This window comes from Diabrotica undecimpunctata, chromosome 6 (genome assembly GCF_040954645.1).
Source record: "Diabrotica undecimpunctata isolate CICGRU chromosome 6, icDiaUnde3, whole genome shotgun sequence".
NCBI classification, from domain to species: domain Eukaryota; kingdom Metazoa; phylum Arthropoda; class Insecta; order Coleoptera; family Chrysomelidae; genus Diabrotica; species Diabrotica undecimpunctata.
The window spans coordinates 155,571,758-155,590,148 of record NC_092808.1 but is presented as its reverse complement, the minus strand read 5'-3'; the positions used below and the strand labels follow the sequence as shown (position 1 = coordinate 155,590,148).

At 33.4% G+C, this 18,391-nt stretch overlaps 1 protein-coding gene across 1 annotated transcript in view; it reads right to left on the bottom strand.

The window, feature by feature from the left end:
• The window catches only part of LOC140444179 (A disintegrin and metalloproteinase with thrombospondin motifs 2-like), a 95,346-nt gene that overhangs the window by 12,549 nt on the left and 64,406 nt on the right, over positions 1-18,391 (bottom strand). The window contains exons 11-12 of the mRNA XM_072535893.1: positions 15,083-15,204; positions 1,965-2,097 (exon numbers count right to left, since the gene is read on the bottom strand). Of these exons, the coding sequence (XP_072391994.1) occupies positions 1,965-2,097; positions 15,083-15,204 (255 nt within the window). The remainder of the gene's footprint in view (positions 1-1,964; positions 2,098-15,082; positions 15,205-18,391) is intronic.

Here is an 18,391-nt window from a genome sequence, read left to right as displayed (position 1 = left end):
TTTCAGTAATGAATTTAGTGACCCTATCACTCAGCTTCCCTTCATTATTTTGTTGTCTATCCTTTTTTCTTCTTTTCCCGTGTTCGTTATGGTTACTCCTAAATATTCAAATTCTGACATTTTTTAAAAATCATAGACACTCTCAGCTTCTTTCATATTAATATATTTGTTATGACTCCTCTCATTTCCATATATTGCATTTTTGTTTGGTTTATTATTAATCCGTATCTTTTCGCTTCTTCCTCAAATTTCTGGAAAACTTTTTTTTAAATGTTTTTTTTGTTCTCGCTAGTATCACCACATCATCCGGGTACGCTATGTACTGTTCCCTGCTATTGAAAACAGTCCTGTTTGTGCTCATATTTGATCTTCTTACGATTTGTTCTAATACTAGGCTGAATAAATTTGTTGATAGCGGATCCCCTTGTTTTAAACCTTTATTCACTGTGAACTGTCTTGAAAAGCTTTCTTCCATTGTTACCCTAAGCGTCACTCTCACTAGCCTTATCAGTTTTTCTGGTATTTCTAATATTCTCATGGCCTGATGTAGCATTGTTCGATTTAGGGAGTCATATGTTTGTTTAAAATCGATAAATAGCATATATAATCCTAAGTTTTGTTCGTAGCCATCATTGTGTATTAATTTTAACATACTTATTTGGTCATTAGTTGTTCTTTTTCTTCCTGGTCTACTCCCTTATTAGTATTCTCCAATCACTTTGCCATATTTTCTTCATCTTTTCCTAATAATTTTTGCAAGTATTTTATACACTACTTCTAATAGTGCTATTTTGCCAAATTATTAGTGTCAAGTAAAATATTCTTTCCTTCAATATTTCGCCACCTTACATAAAAATCTCAGCTGGGATACCACTTTCTCTTGCACTTTTGTTATTTTTTAGGTCTCTTATTTTCTCTTCGACTTCATTCAAAGTTGGTTCCTCGCACGTCCCTTCTTCATATTATTGCCAATTCTCATTTCCCTCGAGTTCCTCTTGTTGGTCTGTATTTAGTAGATCTTCGAAATATTCCACCCATCTGTTTAATTTTTCTATAGTTTTACCTACCAGTAAGCCTTCTTTGTTTCTGCAATACTGTGGATTATTCTTTGTAGTTTCTCTGGATTTCTTAACTTCTTGGTAGAAACTCCTCTTTGTTTATGTAAGCTTCTTCTATGTTTCTCAATTGATTTCCTAGCTGTTCTCTTTTTTTTTGCAAATTCTTTTCACTTCCCTTCTTCTTGCCATATTGTGACTGTTATGTTAGAAGAATGTATTTGGTTACAGATGTTACCTATTTCTTGGACTAGTGAATTTTTGGAGAAGACGCATGGAAAAAAGAGAATCAGTACAAATAGCGATGGTTTTGCTTTTATTTGAAGTAGGGTGGATTGTGCGATGTAAACACTACAGCTTCTAAATAGTCGTACAGAGCTTATTGTCGTTGTCATTGTGGACACAGCGCAGCCGCAACAGTCTTCAATCTTGGACGTATCAGTGTATAAAATTTTATCAAATTATGTTAAGTGGAGGATGTTTTGAAAGGATTTTTTTAGGATTGAGTTTGGGATTTCTGTTTTATTGAATCTGCATAAATCAAAATTGAGAATATTGAAAGATTGTGCATCCATGGAGCTGTCTTGATTTTCATTTAAGGCCCTTTAAAATATGTCGAGATATTATCATAAGGAATAGGACTGCAGCCTAAAAATCGTAGAAGAACAGGCCTTACGCCTAATATAAGAAAAATAGGAGAAAGAAGAAAAACAAGGTAAGTAGTAGACCTCATATACTGCAATAAACACGTCCAAATTAAATGTTTTATCTCAGATTATTCCAAAACGTCTGTGCATTATCAATTCCATTTACCGCTTAAGCATTTCTTGATCTCCATTACCCTAAATACATTTCTCGCCACCCTTCTGAAATAAACGATTTAAATAAGTTACCGAAACGGATATTTACCCTTTTTTAATCGTCTCCTATAAATCCTCCTGACCTCGGTACATTCGGAATTGTCTCCACCGCAGACCCCACATCTGTCCCTTCGTAGAGGAGAATGGAGGATTCCATCGCAGCCCACTACGTGGCACACTCCCTGAAATCAATTCCGCTTAGCCTGAGGACGGTTAATGTTAGGGTTGGTTGGAGGCTGATGCAGAGGTGTACGAAAACTATTGAATTATTATGTAGGCCATCGAAAAAACCTAATTAGGGTAGCTTGTGCAATAAAAAATACGTGAGTTGTGATTTTACTTCAGTTCCATACAATAATATAAGCATAAAAAAACAATCATTTTTTTAATATAATTTTGAACAATATATGTTTCTGAAACTAATTCTTGTAATATTTCTAGGTTAGCTACTATGCTTAATCAATAGTTTTAATAAAATTACATTAATAGGCCAGGGAAATAAGCAAAAAAGTACCCTGTTTTTGACACTCGTCCGGCCAGGCAAACGACAGTTGTTTTTAGTAGTATGGACCTCTGTAACAAAAACCTATATGTTTCCTGCTGTCGATTTTTTGGACTTAATTAGTTATTAACAAATTAAGGTCAAAAAACGGAAAAATTTTGCTTTTTTCGTCTATCGGCAAAAAGTGAAGCATTTTAGACAAATTTTAGAAGAAAATAAACTTTTAAGTCATATAAAAACCTTCAAAATGGCGTTTACTAAATGTTTCTATCCTTATTTGTTGCTTAGGAAATTGCAAAATAGGTCAAAAATTTCGGTTTTTTATAAATGTTAATAACTTTTTTGAAAATAAACTGATAACACTGATAAACAAATAGTTTAAGAGTTATTTTATTTGTTTATCCCAAATTAATTTTTTTTGTAACAATATAAGTCAGAAAATTATATAGTTTTAGTAATTGTAATCATAGTTTCTTGAAGACGAAGACTTGTTCTATTACTAACATTAAAAAAAAATTAAGAAAATTAATTTTAAATATTGCAAAATAATTTTGCAAAAACATGTCGATTTTTTGCTTATAAACAATTAGAATAACTTTTTAGCCATTGTCTGTAAGAACATTATTTTTTTATATTTAAAAGACCTAATTTTTTTACAAATTTAAAAGAAAAAAAATGTGTCCTAAAATAATTTGGGACAAAGTTAGCCTCTTTTTTTACTTAATTCATAGCAGCTTTGTTTATACCAATTAAGAAATCTCAGTAGATCTGTTATAGTAAGAATTACAAAAAAAAGTTGTTAACAAAAATTGTAGGCAGCTTTAAACTCCACATTTTAAAATTAGTTACAATCTTACAGGGTGTTCCATAAGATGGTGGCAGACCAAACTTATGCTTTTTTAAATAGAACACCCTGTATTTTATTCTAAATTTGAAATCTGCTTTACTTCCACATCACAACAATGTAAAGTTTTATTATTTTATATCAAGTATTTAAAAAGTTATAACCAATATTATCTGAAAATCGTATCAAGTTTAACTCCCTGTATAATTACAAAGAAGTATAGGAACATTGATCTATTGCAACCATAGTTTTTTAATAATTGTTAAAACTTATAAAACATATTCGTTTTTATAATATTCGTTAAATCAAATACAGGGTAAGTCAAAATGCAAGTGCATTATTTTCTTGGTAATTTTAAATAGAACACCCTGTATTTTATATCACTATCAAAAAGTACTAATATCGTACTTCAAATTTTATAAAGTACTCCCTATACCTAAAGTTACCAGTTTTCTAGATATTTTTATTTTTCTATCAAAGTATTAATTTGGTAGATATTTTAACTTGCATTACTTAGTACTTGCATTTTGACTTACCCTGTATTTGATTTAACGAATATTATAAAAACGAATATGATTTATAATTTTTAACAATTATTAAAAAGCTATGGTTGCAATATATGAATGTTCCTGTACTCCTTTTAAATTATACAGGGAGTTAAACTTGATACGATTTTCAGGTAATATTGGTTAGAACTTTTTTAATCCCCGGTATAACATAATAAAACTTAACATTGTTGTGATGTGGAAATGATGCAGAAAAAAACAAAAGTTTGGTCTGCCACCATCTTATGGAACAGCCTGTAAGATTGTAACTAATTTTAAAATTTGAAGTTTAAAGCTGCCTACAATTTTTGATAATACTTTTTTTTTGTAATTTTTACTATAACAGATCTACTGAGCTTCCTTACACTAATCAATCACCCTGTATATATATATATATATATATATATATATATATATATATATATATATATATATATATAAACATATATTTTAAAGATGACTTTAAAATTATATTGCCAATATTACTGAGTTGCATTCTTGGGACGACTTTATTGTAGGATAGTTCATTCGATAACATGAAATTAATTCTAACTTAAAAAGAATAATAATAAAATAATAAAGAATAGACATTGGAAAAATTATTTTAATTAATATTTCCAAAGCAATACTACTTTTAGAAACAATTGAATAGGACAATTTGTTATTTTCATAAAATCTATTATAAATAAATTATTTACAATTTTATTAAAGAGGTATAAATTAATTATAAATATTTATGTTTTTAAATAGAAATTATCTCAAGTATTATAATAACAATTGAAAAAAAAAATTGAAGCAAATTAGATAGTTTATTTAACAATTTATTGAAATAATGCATATTCGTAATGTACGCAAACAGTACATACAAATTAAACAAGGAACGTTGAAATCCATAAATAAGAACCAGAGATACAGCTAACAGCTCCTTCCTCCTCCCTCCGGCTTCCGTGAGTTTCGACGCCAGCCGATTTTAAGAACCACATTTTGAAGCTTTGTGGACGATTTTATTGAAGGGCAATCTTTTTAGAATTTGGTACGTTAAAATTATAAACTATTTTCTTTTAAATAACGCTAATTAGATTTATTAATTATTATAAACAAAGCTGCTATGAATAAAATAAAAAAAGAGGCTAACTTTGTCCCAAATTATTTTAGGACAATTTTTTTTTCTTTTAAATTTGTAAAAAAATTCAGGCTTCCTAAATATAAAAAAATAATATTCTTGCAGGCAATGGTTAAAAAGTTATTCTAATTGATTATAAGCAAAAAAGCGACATGTTTTTGCAAAATTATTTTTCAATATTTAAAATTAATTTTCTTAATTTTTTTTTAATGTTAATAATAGAACAAGTCTTCTTCTTCCAGAAACTACCCATACAATTACTAAAGCTATATAATTTTCCGACTTATATTGTTGCAAAAAAAATTAATTTGGGATAAACAAATAAAATAACTTTTAAACTATTTGACTTATCACTTTGAAATTTTAACCATATTTTAAGCACTATAAGGCACAGCATTCCATGATATATAACTGTTATCAGTTTATTTTTAAAAAAGTTATTAACATTTATAAAAAACCGAAATTTTTGACTTATTTTGCAACTTCCCAAGCAACAAATAAGGATAGAAACATTTGGAAAACGCCATTTTAAAGGTTTTTATATGACTTATAAGTTTTTTCTCTTCTAAAATTTGTCTAAAATGCTTCACTTTTTGCTGATAGACGAAAAAAGCAAAAATTTTCCGTTTTTTGACCTTAATTTATTAATAACTAATTAAGTCCAAAAAATCGACTGCAGGAAACATATAGGTTTTTGTTACAGAGGACCATACTACTCAAAACAACTGTCGTTTGCCTGGCCAGACGAGTGTCATGAAAAAATTCTTATTTCCCTGGGCTATAAAGTATGTAATGTTTTCCATTTCTATACTGGAATCGTTCTAAAATGTGTTAAGTTTGTGTAAACGGTTCTATTATTTTGGCTCTTTAAAAAGTTAATTTTACTGGTAGTAAGTATCCACTACTAATAAGTTTCGTATAGTCGCAGTAACATATATTGTAGAACGCTTTAAATACGGCGACGTGTGACTCTAATTTTTACACCCGACTGGATGCTGTTTTAGTAAGGTAAGCGTTTTAGTTGTGAAGGTAATAATAGATATAGATAGATTTAAGATAATATAGGTTAGATTAAAATACTTTCTAAGATATAATTGCTGACAACACTTTAAGAAATTTACGGAAAACTTAACTCTTTGACTACTCAGACCTAAGTGTTTTCGTTCCTTCAAAAATTTAACAAACGAAAGACACATAAAGAAACTTTCTACTCGGCAATTTATTGATAAAAAAAAACGTTATACATTGATTTATATTACTTGGAAAGAAAAAATTTTACGTCTTCAATAAGGCAATTCAATAGGTTACAAGACGCTATTGCCAAAACACATATACGGCCAGTGGCGTATCAGTTGTATGTTGAAGGAAATAAAAAAATAAAAAAGTAAACTAAAAAAATGTTACATACCTCTACTCATAATAAGTTTTTGCTTATCTTCATAGCAATTTAAACAAAGGTCTCTTTGGTGTTTTTATTCAACAACTTACACGAATTACCCTACTATACTTATTTTTGGATCTGTTTTTTTTTTATTAAGTCGTATTTTCTTTTCTATTTGATTGGGTTTTTCCATTTGGAAAATCTGCAAGTGTGTGAGTTTGTAGCATCTCTGGTTAAGCTAGACAAATATGCGCTCTCTAGTCACCTGTGTACAAGTTCTTTTGTCATTCAGTATACCTTTCTTCCTCTTAGATATTGGATACAAGGTAAGAAGAATAATCTCGTAGGCCAACCCACAGATTGCCTCTTAGAACACTATGAGAACAACGACTTAAAAAAAACAAACTTCATATGGAATTGACCCTATAACGCTTTGACGACCTGGTTTGGATGTAGTTCCGTTGATTATTTAGAATAGCGTCATCAAACATCCGAATTGCCAAAAATCACGTACACCTTCTTTGAGGATATGTCATATACAGACAAAAAATTCTTCTATCGGATTTTAATATCAGATGTCGCTATTTGCGTCTATACGAAGCCATGTTAGAGTTACTTCTTAAGAGAGAAAAGATTTATTTTCACTATCATAGCGACTGTAAATAGCCGTTCTGAAGAGCCCTTTTAACTTTTTAACTGTCTTTTTCCTTTTATTTCGATATACTCTGTACGAGTACTAGAAACCAAATTCGCTAAGGATTTTTGCTTAGTTGAGGAGAAATGTCGTGGAATGTAATTTTTAGATTCCCCATGTCTCTATTAACATCTTTATCAACGTCTGTTTTGCCTTGCAATTCTTAGAAGGCACAGATTAAAGCAAAAATCTGAATTTGGTTTCGAAAATTAGTTTACGGATTTTAATTCTTCTATCATTTGGAATATAATTTTAAGTTTTAAAAAATGTAAAAAATTGTTCTCCAAGAGAAGCTACGCAAAAAAATATATTGTATAGGAAAATAAAATACTTTATAAAACAGATTTATCTTTTAGAAAACGTACTTAAATGTAATAAAAATTTTATAAAATTATAAAAAACGGTGATTAAGACCTTTACGTAGATATATATTGTTTTAAAATACATATTATAAGGACGCCAATGTCGTTTTAACGAGATGGTGATTATGATCACAACCGTCGTCAGGGTATTTGCTAGGTCAGATTCATCACACATAATTAATCTTTCTAATATATACAGACAGCGACATCAGTAGCACGTCACGGGAACATAGAGTAACCATCTCAGACATTATCAGGTAAAACGGGAACATTTCGGTAGGGGCTTTTAGCTGCCGTGTTTTAAATAATTTCTCCAGGTATTAAATAATTATAATTTTTTATCAAAATTTATCAAACTGGGGTACTTTGTTTATTTAGATTTTTTTTTAATATTTAGAATTATATAGAATTATTAGAATTTAAGATATTTCATTTTCAAAACATGTAAAATGTGTTTAGATACTTGAGTAAATTATTGTGTGGAAATCTTGAGTTCTCAAAAAAATTTTAAAGGGCTCAGTTATTATTTTGAAAATGAATTTTATCTGTTTGAAATTTGGATTTTTTGCATTTTGCGTCTTAGTTCATAGAGTTTTTTCTTTTTACTTTCATCATCATCCAGCCTCAAAAGTCTACTGCTGAACATGGGTCTCTTCCTTGTGTTTCCAACCCCGTCTATCTTATGCTACTCTCATCCAGTTTTTATTTTTTACTTCTTCAATCGTCAGTCTATCGTGTAGGTGGTCGACTGACCCTTCTCTTATCTTTTCTTGGTCTCCATTTCAATAACCTCTTTGTCTATCGCTCATCCGTCATTCTAGCTATGTGTCCTGCCCATCTCCATTTTAGATTGGCTATGCCTTCGATGACGTCAGTCACTTTGGTTCATCTCCGGACCTCTTCGTTTTTTACTTTGTCTCGCAGAGATACTCCTGACATGGATCGCTCCATTCCCCTCTGTTTGACTACTAGTTTGGTAGCAGAGGCTGTTGTTAGAGTAATTGTTTCTGCTTCGTATGTCAACACTGAAAAGAGGCATCGATCAAATACTTTTCTCTTCAGGCATGGGGGTAGCTCACTTTTAAAAGTTTCTCTTACTTTTCCATATGCTGCCTACCCAAGCACGATTCTTCTTTTCAGTTCACGGGACTGATTATCCCTGCCAACCATAATTACGTGTCCTAGCTATTTAAATTTATCTACGAGTTCTACTTTTTGCCCACCAATACGTTTTGCTTTAATCTGTAATTAATAACAAATAGGTATGAAGTCAGTAAAAAATATATTATATAATGATTTCATTACATTCTTAACGATAAAAAATATTTTAAACACATAATTCTGGTGCTTCTTTAGTTATGCCTTCTTCCAATTCTGCACCAATTTTACTACTTTACTCATGAGAAGTAAAAAATAATGAACGTAAAAATTTTAGGCGTAGACTTCCCATCACACCCAAAATTCAATTCGGAAAGCACTTTGGCATCAGACAATTTTTTTATTAGCTAAGGTATTGTCTTTAGTCAATTTTAAAAAATTTATGCTTAAAACATTTTCTTTACCTTTTATAATGGATGTAACATTGCCAATGGGGTAGTAATGAAACTGTTCTACTTAGACGAGAATCATGTGCTGAATGTTTACTTCTCGCTTGAATTGTAACTTTTGGATGGCTGAAATTTAAAGTTTCATTGGAAAAGGGAACTTGAGGAAAATTGATCTACTACCTCTTGCTCCCAATCAAAAATATCTACGTCAATAACCAGTAATCTTATGGTTGCATCCTTCGAAATTATTTTAATATAGAGATCTGTATTCTCGATAATTATATCTTTGGACTCGTATCAGAAATATCAATTCTACTTTTTCAGCATTCTTAAAAGTGATTAGCATCCCTCTCTGTAGCATAGCAATCATAGCTTTATTTTTGTTTTTTCTGCCTCAGTTATCAAGAGTTTTACCTTCTTAAATTGCAATGTATTTAAGTTTTGCATACAATGAAATACGAATGGCGCTACCTCTGTTAAAACTTTTGAATAAGTTGTCTATATGTAGCTAAAGCAATTATTTGGAGACATTTTGCACTGAGAACTACCAACAACAATAGAACAATTAAAAAGGTAAAGTTGACGTCGATAGTAAGTCTCCTGATCTAGAATTTCGGAAAAATACTCGTCAAGAATCAACTTGTGACTACGTATCAGTCTCGGAATTCTTTGAAGGTAAAAAACTAGTTGACTCACATATCCGAGGAGCTAGGTCTTTTATTGGAAAAGACAAGAGAACATTATGGAACGAATTCCCAATAGTTTTATTAAAATCTAAAATATATTATTGAGTGACAAGTGACAGGAGTGATAATATAAGAATATTGTCACTCAGTCCAGCGAAGTCACTAAAATTACCAAAAAAGCGGATACAGTTCTTCAGGCTTGCAAATAGGTACCTTGGAAAAATTATAGTTCGGTATACTGGAAATCGAGATGTAGGAGATCAGAGATGTATTAGGACTGTTGTATTTGACAGGCGTTCTGCATTTGCCCATATAAATTTGAAGGACTTATGGATCCAACACGGTACATGAGTGAAATTTTTACTATAAGACTCAATCGTTTTAAGCTTCTATTGTGTATGACTGAGAAATTAGGAAACTTTTGGATAAATTAGCTCCACATAAGAAAATAATTAATGAGTTTGTTTATAGATGTAGAACGAACAACGTACTAGAATAATTTCGTAGTAAATGTGCATTTCACCAGTATATTTCAAATAAGCTGGCAAAGTACGGATTAAAAATGTTAGCAATAGTCAATGCTTAAATTTTTTATACGAATAAGTAGGAAGTTTACATTGACATTCATCTCGATGGATCTGTTCGATTAGACAACAACGCTTTTTCTATCGTGAAAAGGTTAATTCAGCCAATTTCTGGATCAGACAGAAATATTACGCGCGATAATTAGTTCACGTCAACAACCTTTTGGCACTCGAGTTACTCTAAAACTACAATTTAAATTTGACAGCCTCTGAGAAAAAAAACTTGAAATTCCTGATTTTTTTTCAGCAGAAATGAAAGAACGAAAAAGGAATACAAATATGTTTGGCTTTAGTAGAGACATTACATTACTGTTATAAACCCAGGCCAAATAAAATAGCTCTTAATAATGCATTATACGGATGAGATCAATGGAAACACAAACGGTAAGTGCAAACCTGCTATGATAACATTTTACAAAGGAGAAGTAGCTGTACTAAAGAGAAGATATTTAGTGTTGTTAAAAATTTGCAAGGTGAAGGCAGAACTTAAAGCGCGCTGGAAAAATTGCAATATCTCGCCTTCTTTGGCACTCAGAAAATTTATTTTTTCACTGGGGTTACTTTCGCCTCCCATAAAAATCAGAAATGATCAGAATATTTCATAGGAAATATTTAAACTTTAATAACTAATGTATATTATTTACAGTCTTCGAATAAATAAGTTTTGCAACAAATTTGTTTTTACAAAAAGAGCTAATATTAATATTTATTATATATTTTCAAAGTAGTAATCGAAACTTAAAATAAATGTATTTTGAACCAAAATTATGGCTTATTTCCAACAAAAACAGTAATTGCATTAAGATGCCACAATACCAATATTTATGGTTTCTTTGCTGTCTTCACGTTCTTCTTGGGATGAATCTTCCCTAGCATCTTTTGCTCTTCACTATTTACCTTAAGTTCCATCTTACTTTGTTTATGTTCCATTTATCTATTTTGCTTGGGTAAACCATATTGACTTTTTAAATTTGATTATAAACTTTAGCAAAAACTTGTCTTAACAAAAAGTACACTACGAATATAATAATATTATTATATAATATATGTATAATGTAGTAGCAAAAGTTTATTTGCATTTGACACTGGCATTTCCCTTAAATATTAATTTTCAATTTCAAACACTAATTTTCCTAACAATATATACATTCATACACTCAGCACATTTGTATTACAATAAACATTTAATATTGATACAATTTTTATTACTTTTATTACTATGTTTAGACAAACAATCAAACTTGATGCTAGTTTAATTCTAAAAAAATGATTTGCTATGTATCAAACGGAAACATATTTTGAAATTCTCAGTACATGTGCTACCAATTCTCTGACGAGCAATTACCATTCCTAATTCATTCATTCGAACACACCCTTCCCGCCAAGTTGATTTCTTTTTTGATTTTCTTCGACACATTTTCATGAATACTTCATCGGGTTATGTCAGTCTAAATCTTGTCATATAGAAAATATTATTCTAAATATTCCAAAGTTCAAGTCTATTTCTGTCCCTTTCGTTCTACCCTTTCTGTAAAACGAACGCGTGTCATTGATTTTCAATTATCACCACGGTGTGTGTGGACCTACCCGACATCTCGCAGTATTGGATGACGGCAGGTTACCGTAACCTGCTGGATTGAATCATTAATTCCATTTTTTAATCCCTATGTTCTGCTACCTTAACTATAATTTCAATAATTATACTTTAACTTTAATTGTTAAACAACATCACGCAGTATCGATTTGCGGTGCAATTATATTTATTCAGGGTGTTTCTGTATTTGACCGAAAACACTCTAGCACAGACAATTATAGGTAATTGATAAATTTTTTACAAAAAAAACATAAATTGTTAGATAAAATTTAAAATCAAAATTAAATGTAATATTTTTTATTTATTAGTTTAAGTCAGCCGCAGAGTCTAGGAAGTTATATGAGGCAAAGCTCGGACAGGAGGCCCCTTAGAGTGTAAGGTATATTCTTGGAGAGGCCGTGAAGGACTGTCCCTTGGCTTGAAACCAACTAATATTTGTACATAATATTTAGAGAGTTTTTAAGCCAATTGACTAATGGGAAAGGCATTCAAAAGCAGGGTGAGGCGCGCCGACGTGCTCGTTGGTGTACAGACTAAGGCACTCGGCGACATCCCCCCTTAAAAAATTATGTTCAAGATACACCTAGAAACTAAAGGTAGAAAAAAATATTAAGAAAAATAATAAAGTCTAAAAATGTTCGAGTTCACAGCATAAACAACACCTACAGGATCCCAGGGGCCGATGTTAGTAACAGCATCTCCTTCTTCTGCGATTTCCATCTTTGGTCTATGTACCATCTCTCTTGGCGTGCTCGTCTTCTACTCAGCATCTGCATTATCGACGGTGTTTTCCTAGCCGACTGTGACCGGACCTCCATGTTTACACAGACCACATACTGGTAGGGCAGGGAAGGACTGTGGCTACTCCGGGTTATTCGTAGCTTTCGGGGCTTTAAACTTTGAAGAATACTGGCTCGAATGAATAGGATAAGAACGGGGGTCGCTCCAGTAAAATCAAACATGGCAAAATGGGGAAAAATCGGCCAAGATGATATGAACTGTGACTGTGTAGAAACACAGAATATGGAACATCCTCTTACATGCAGAAACTGTCCTCATCGATGTACCCCCGAATATTTGTGGCTCATCAACCAAGATGGAACCGACGTAGCCCAGTACTGGGCCGAAAAGTTATGAATGGCATGTCCGGACACGATAAAGTAAGATGGTGTTTTCGTAGGCGACTGTGCCCGGGCTTCCATGGTTACGCAGACCACATACTGGTAGGGCAGGCAAGGACTGTACCTACTCCGGAATCTCCGTAGCTTCTGGTGCTTCAAACTTTGAAGAATACTGGGTCGTCGAAGATATTAGGTACGCAGAAGGCTTCAGGTCTCTTAAAGATCTCGATTACTGAGTGTTAGATTATTACATTCTAACATCCGTGGCTCTCCCCGCTGTCATCTCGAATCCAACATACAGTGGATTCACTTGTGTTGCCTTCGGTGTAGCTGGAACGTGGATTCGCAAAAACCAGTTGTCGTCTCGGGGGAGAAAAGACTGCTAAATTCATATCTCTGCCTCGTACGTTCCGCAAGGGACTTCGTGTGTAGAATACGAAGTATCCCTTGCTTTTATTTATATTCAGATGCAAGACTAGAATTAATAAAGACTAGTTACTTCTTACATATCTTACATTACAAAAATAAAACACCATTTGTAGAACTAAATAAGTCAGCCGTAGAGTCTAGGAAGTTGGCTGGGGCAGAGCCCCGACAAGAGACCCCCTAGAGTATAAGGTACTCTAGGGGAGGCCGTGAAAGACTGTCCCTCGGCAAGCAAGCAATATAATTAAACCCAGCCTGTGAGACACGTTCACCCCTAGGAATTACGTTTGGATGTAACAATTCATTGGAGCGAGGTGTATTAACTCGAGCAAAAACAGGAGTCACTCCACCACGCTCCAATGCTCCAGACCATCCCTTTCCCCCCTATAGCACTTTGACGTGCGATAGGGGCACAACTAACAGCCAAATGCTCTTCATGTGGGAGTCCTGGCTAATAAAACTCCAATATGGTTTGCAGCTGAGTGTCAAACCTTTTAACATGAAGGCTGTGTAGCTAAATTAAATTACAATATTCAGCAGTCAAGAAAAAAAGGGCTGGAACAGTAGAGCGGAGGGTGTAATCCAATGCCCACCGGGTGGTACCCGAGAGCTTCTGTATAATATTGTTTCTTGGACTTATCTTTTGAGCAGTTTTTGTTAAATGCTCTTTAAAAGATAGTGTTCCATCTAATGTTGCGATCAGGTACTTCAGTGTTTAGTTGTGGGTAAGAATGGAATTTTAGAACAGTATGTAGAGTTCTGTCCGGCAAGTTTATTGTTCAGCTAGAAGCAAGTAACCTCTGTTTTGAAAACATCTGGTTGTAGTTTAAACTTGCAAAAATACTTGCTCAGTATATTTAGGTCTGGAGTTAGGATGTCTTTAGACGTTCTACATCTGGTAATAAGGATCCAGTCGTTGACGACGTACCATTTATTGCGTTTTCGACATATGACACTTGTAGTAAAGTGAGTTTGTGGGGATGTAAAGCTAGTTCACACCCTTAGTTAAAATACAGTATGTGTACCCTGGGTAATTCTAAATGAAGTAGCACATATTGGCAGTCAAATAATTAGGATCTTCAGACCAAACAACACTTCCAAAAAAATATGAAAATATATTAAAATAGAAAATTAAAACTGTAAACTATGGTTTTGTAAAATATGGTGGCGACTGAAGGGTGATTTCTGGTGACTTGAAAAATTTGAAAACATATTAATTGGAGTAATTATAAACGGTACCGAACATCATTAATAACACACTAATCATTTTTTTTTAATTTAAAAAGTGTAAGCAGTTTCAATTAGAAAGAAAAGAAAAAACTGTGAACAAATCAGTCGATTTATATGTTGAAAAAAATACAGAGTAAATTAATTCATAATCTTAAAAAAGAGTTTAAAAACAAAAACGTTGATCCAATTAGTTCAATAAAGAAATTAAACCAATATATGGAAAAAAAAACAAAGAACAATGCCTCTATTATTATCCAATATCCAACATAAAACCTTAACATTAAATCTACCGTGGGTGTTAGATAAAACAGTGTACTCGTAAAGATAACATCGATTGAATGCAATCATAATTGATAGATACAGACAAAGAAAAATTCTTGAGCAACAAATATTGAATAAAATTTTAAAACAAATTAGATAAATTTTATATTTTAGTACGTTAAACAATGAAATGCTTTATTATTGTTACTAGTTCTTGATGTTTTTATAAAAAATATTTAGTTTTTAGAATTCAAAAATCACACTTACCTGCACACATATATTATCTTCATTCTCATAAGAACATGGTGTTCCATCCATTAAATTTTCATTCGAAAAGAAGACTTCTTTCTTGCTGCCATTTAGACAGTTAAATTTACACTTTTTGGCATCTGAAACAATGATATTTGTAGTAGGTATATAACAATTTCTAATTTATTCAATTGCATCGGATATTTCAATAAAAAATTGTGTTCTTCGGGAAATTTTTTTATTCTTATTTAATATTTATTTAAAATATTTAGTATTTTGAAAAATTATGTGTATTAGATATTAGTTTAGTATCGCTACTTCTTTCTTTATGCAAGCACAAACTCTGTATTTTTATATCGAGTTGTGGCTAATTACTAATCCATTAAAACTTTTCTAGTTAAAAATTCAGTTTGAATTTAATTAAAAACACTAAACATTAATTTAATGTTTAAATTAATTAAAAAGTACATAAAGCACACATACTATTTTTTACTATGTATGTTGAATATCTAATAAATTTTTAGTGGTTTTATTATTAAGTTCTATATCGCTTTGAGTTCTAGGGAACCTAGATGAAATAGGAAAAAATACGGAATAGAAATATTTACCATCAAAATTACAGAAGAATTAATTTATTAAACATAACACTAAAATTAACAACCAAAGTGATAACAAATAAACTGAATGAAATTATAACACTAGCAGAAGAACAACAAGAAGGTTTTAGGTCGTGAAGATCATGCACCAACACTATATTTATAATGAGGTAAGTGCAAGAGAAATATTAGAATACAACAAACCGGCATATCTATGTTTCGTGGAACATAAGAAGGCATTTGACCGGGTCAAATTAAAGGACGTTATCCACTTATTGTGCGCAAGAGAGATACTTCTAGGAATAATCAAAATGATCGAAAATATCTACCAAAACAACACAATAAAGTAAAAGTAGAAGAAGAACTAACCGACCCTGTTGAAGCTGGCAATGGGATAAGACAGGGAGATTCCCTGAGTCCTCCATAGTTTAACCTGATTATGAATGAAATAATAAAAAAGTAAGAACTAAAAAAGGATACCAAATGAGAGAAAAACAACTTAAACTTACTACTCTCTCAAAGTGAATACGATATACAACGTATGCTGTACCAATTTAATATATCCGACAGAAAATTTAACATGTTAATTTCCCCAAAAAAAATAAAATGCATGGTTACAACAGCAAATTTACTAAGATGTAAATTGGAGCTGCAAGGTTAGATAATAGATAATAGAAAGGTAGATAATAGAGTTTAAATATCTAGGCTTCACATATCAAGCTACAGAAAGCTTGAAACAGAAGTGGAAGATCAAGTGAATGTAGAATGTAGAATGTAGAAAATGGGGCGGCCAATAGAGCCTGATACACTGCGACCTTTGCAGATCTATTGTGTTTCCCCCTTATTTTAAAGCACTTCATCTAGCTTGGTCCTCTTAATGAGACTCAACAGCCTTGATAGTGGCCTTTTCATGTAGCCTGGTGCTTCCGGTTTTTCCTTTCCGAGTTCTAGAAACCGCATTCGTGCGAGACCTTCGCAATGGCACAGAACGTGTAGAGCGGTTTCCTCTTCTTCCAGACAGAAACGACAGGTGTCCTCTTCTGTCAGGCCTATGAGACTCAAGTGTCTATTGAGTCTACAGTGCCCAGTGAGCAGACCCACTATCATTCTGACAGTCCTGCGTCTGTGCGAAAGTAAGTCTGCTGTAAATTTAGCCGAATGTCCTTTGATGAACTGTTTCCTGGTGAGTTGTTCCACCACTCAAGAGACTTCTGTTGCACCCATTTGTGTATGGCTGCCCTTTTTATCGTATTTGCGATTCCAAAGAAGGGTTCCGGACCAACCAGTGGCGTAGATGCGCCTTCTCGGGCCAATTCATCGGCCTTCTCGTTGCCACGATGACCTTTATGTCCCGGCACCCAGGCAAGTGTCAACCTGTTTCGACTTCCCACCTGAGAGAGGACATCCAAACAGTTCCATACCAGCCATGAATCGACCTGTACCGAACTGAGAGCCTTTAGAGCCGCTTGACTATCCGAATAGATAACGATGGAGTCGTTATCTACATTTCGGCCGATTAGTTCCATAGCGCACCTGTGTATAGCAGCTAATTCGGCTTGAAATACGGTCGCGTATGTTCCTAAACATATCCGGACTTCCGTCCTTGGTTTTATGCCATATATTCCAGCCCCCGTACCTGTATCCGTTTTGGAGCCGTCCGTATACCATATTGAGTTTGCTGTTAGCGGCGGACCAGTTTCCCAGTCCTCTCTTTTTGGTATTGTAATTTGAAAATTTTTGTTAAAACTATACCTCGTAACCATTCGGTCTACAGGCATTCCTAGAACGGTTTCTGCCTTTATGTCCTGGTATAGCCTTAAGTTATCAGCTCCCTGCATCATACTTATTGGAGCTTGGCCTTGGATCAACCGATGTACTGTTGATCTGGCTTCACTCTGTATGTATATATGCAGAGGTGGTAGGTTTAGCAGAACTTCTAGCGCGTCCGTTGTGGCTGTTCTCATGGCTCCTGTAACACTCAAGCATGCAAGCCTTTGTGTGCTACTGAGCAATCGAATCGCCCCGGACTGTTGCGTTTTGTTCCACCACGCCACTGAACCATAAGTTATCATGGGCCTTATAACCCTTGTGTACAACCAGAGGTTCATTTTAGGATTTAACCCCCAATTCTTACCACACATTCGTCTACATGTGTTCAGGGCCATAGTGGCCTTCTGTGTGACTTTCTGAATGTGTGCATTCCATGTCAGCCTCTGGTCGAATATTACACCTAAGTACTTGGCCTGACTTGTGAATGGGATTTCTACTCCCTTGAGCACTAGTGGCTGTAAGCCTTGCAGTGCTCTTTTTCTGGTGAAGGGAACAACAGATGTTTTTTTAGGGTTAACCTTCAGGCCTTCTTCCTCACACCAGCTGTCCACCATCCTCAGAGCGACTTGAAGTCTCTCCGAAATTATTTTGGTAAAGCGTCCTCGGACTACAATTACCAAATCGTCCGCATAACCCAGACAGTAAAAACCCTCCCTGGACAGTGTATTAAGTAGGTCGTCTATAAGCGTAGCCCACAGTAATGGGGATAAAACTCCTCCTTGTGGGCAGCCGCTTCCTGCCTTCGCTTCAATAGTGGCTTCACCTAACGAGGACACAATGATCCTGTTTGTTAAGGTCGCCTTTGTCCACTCGCATAAGAAGGCAGGAACTCCTCTTCTTTTAAGCGCGTCCGTTACAGACTCGAAGGAGACGTTATTAAACGCTCCCTCCACGTCCAGAA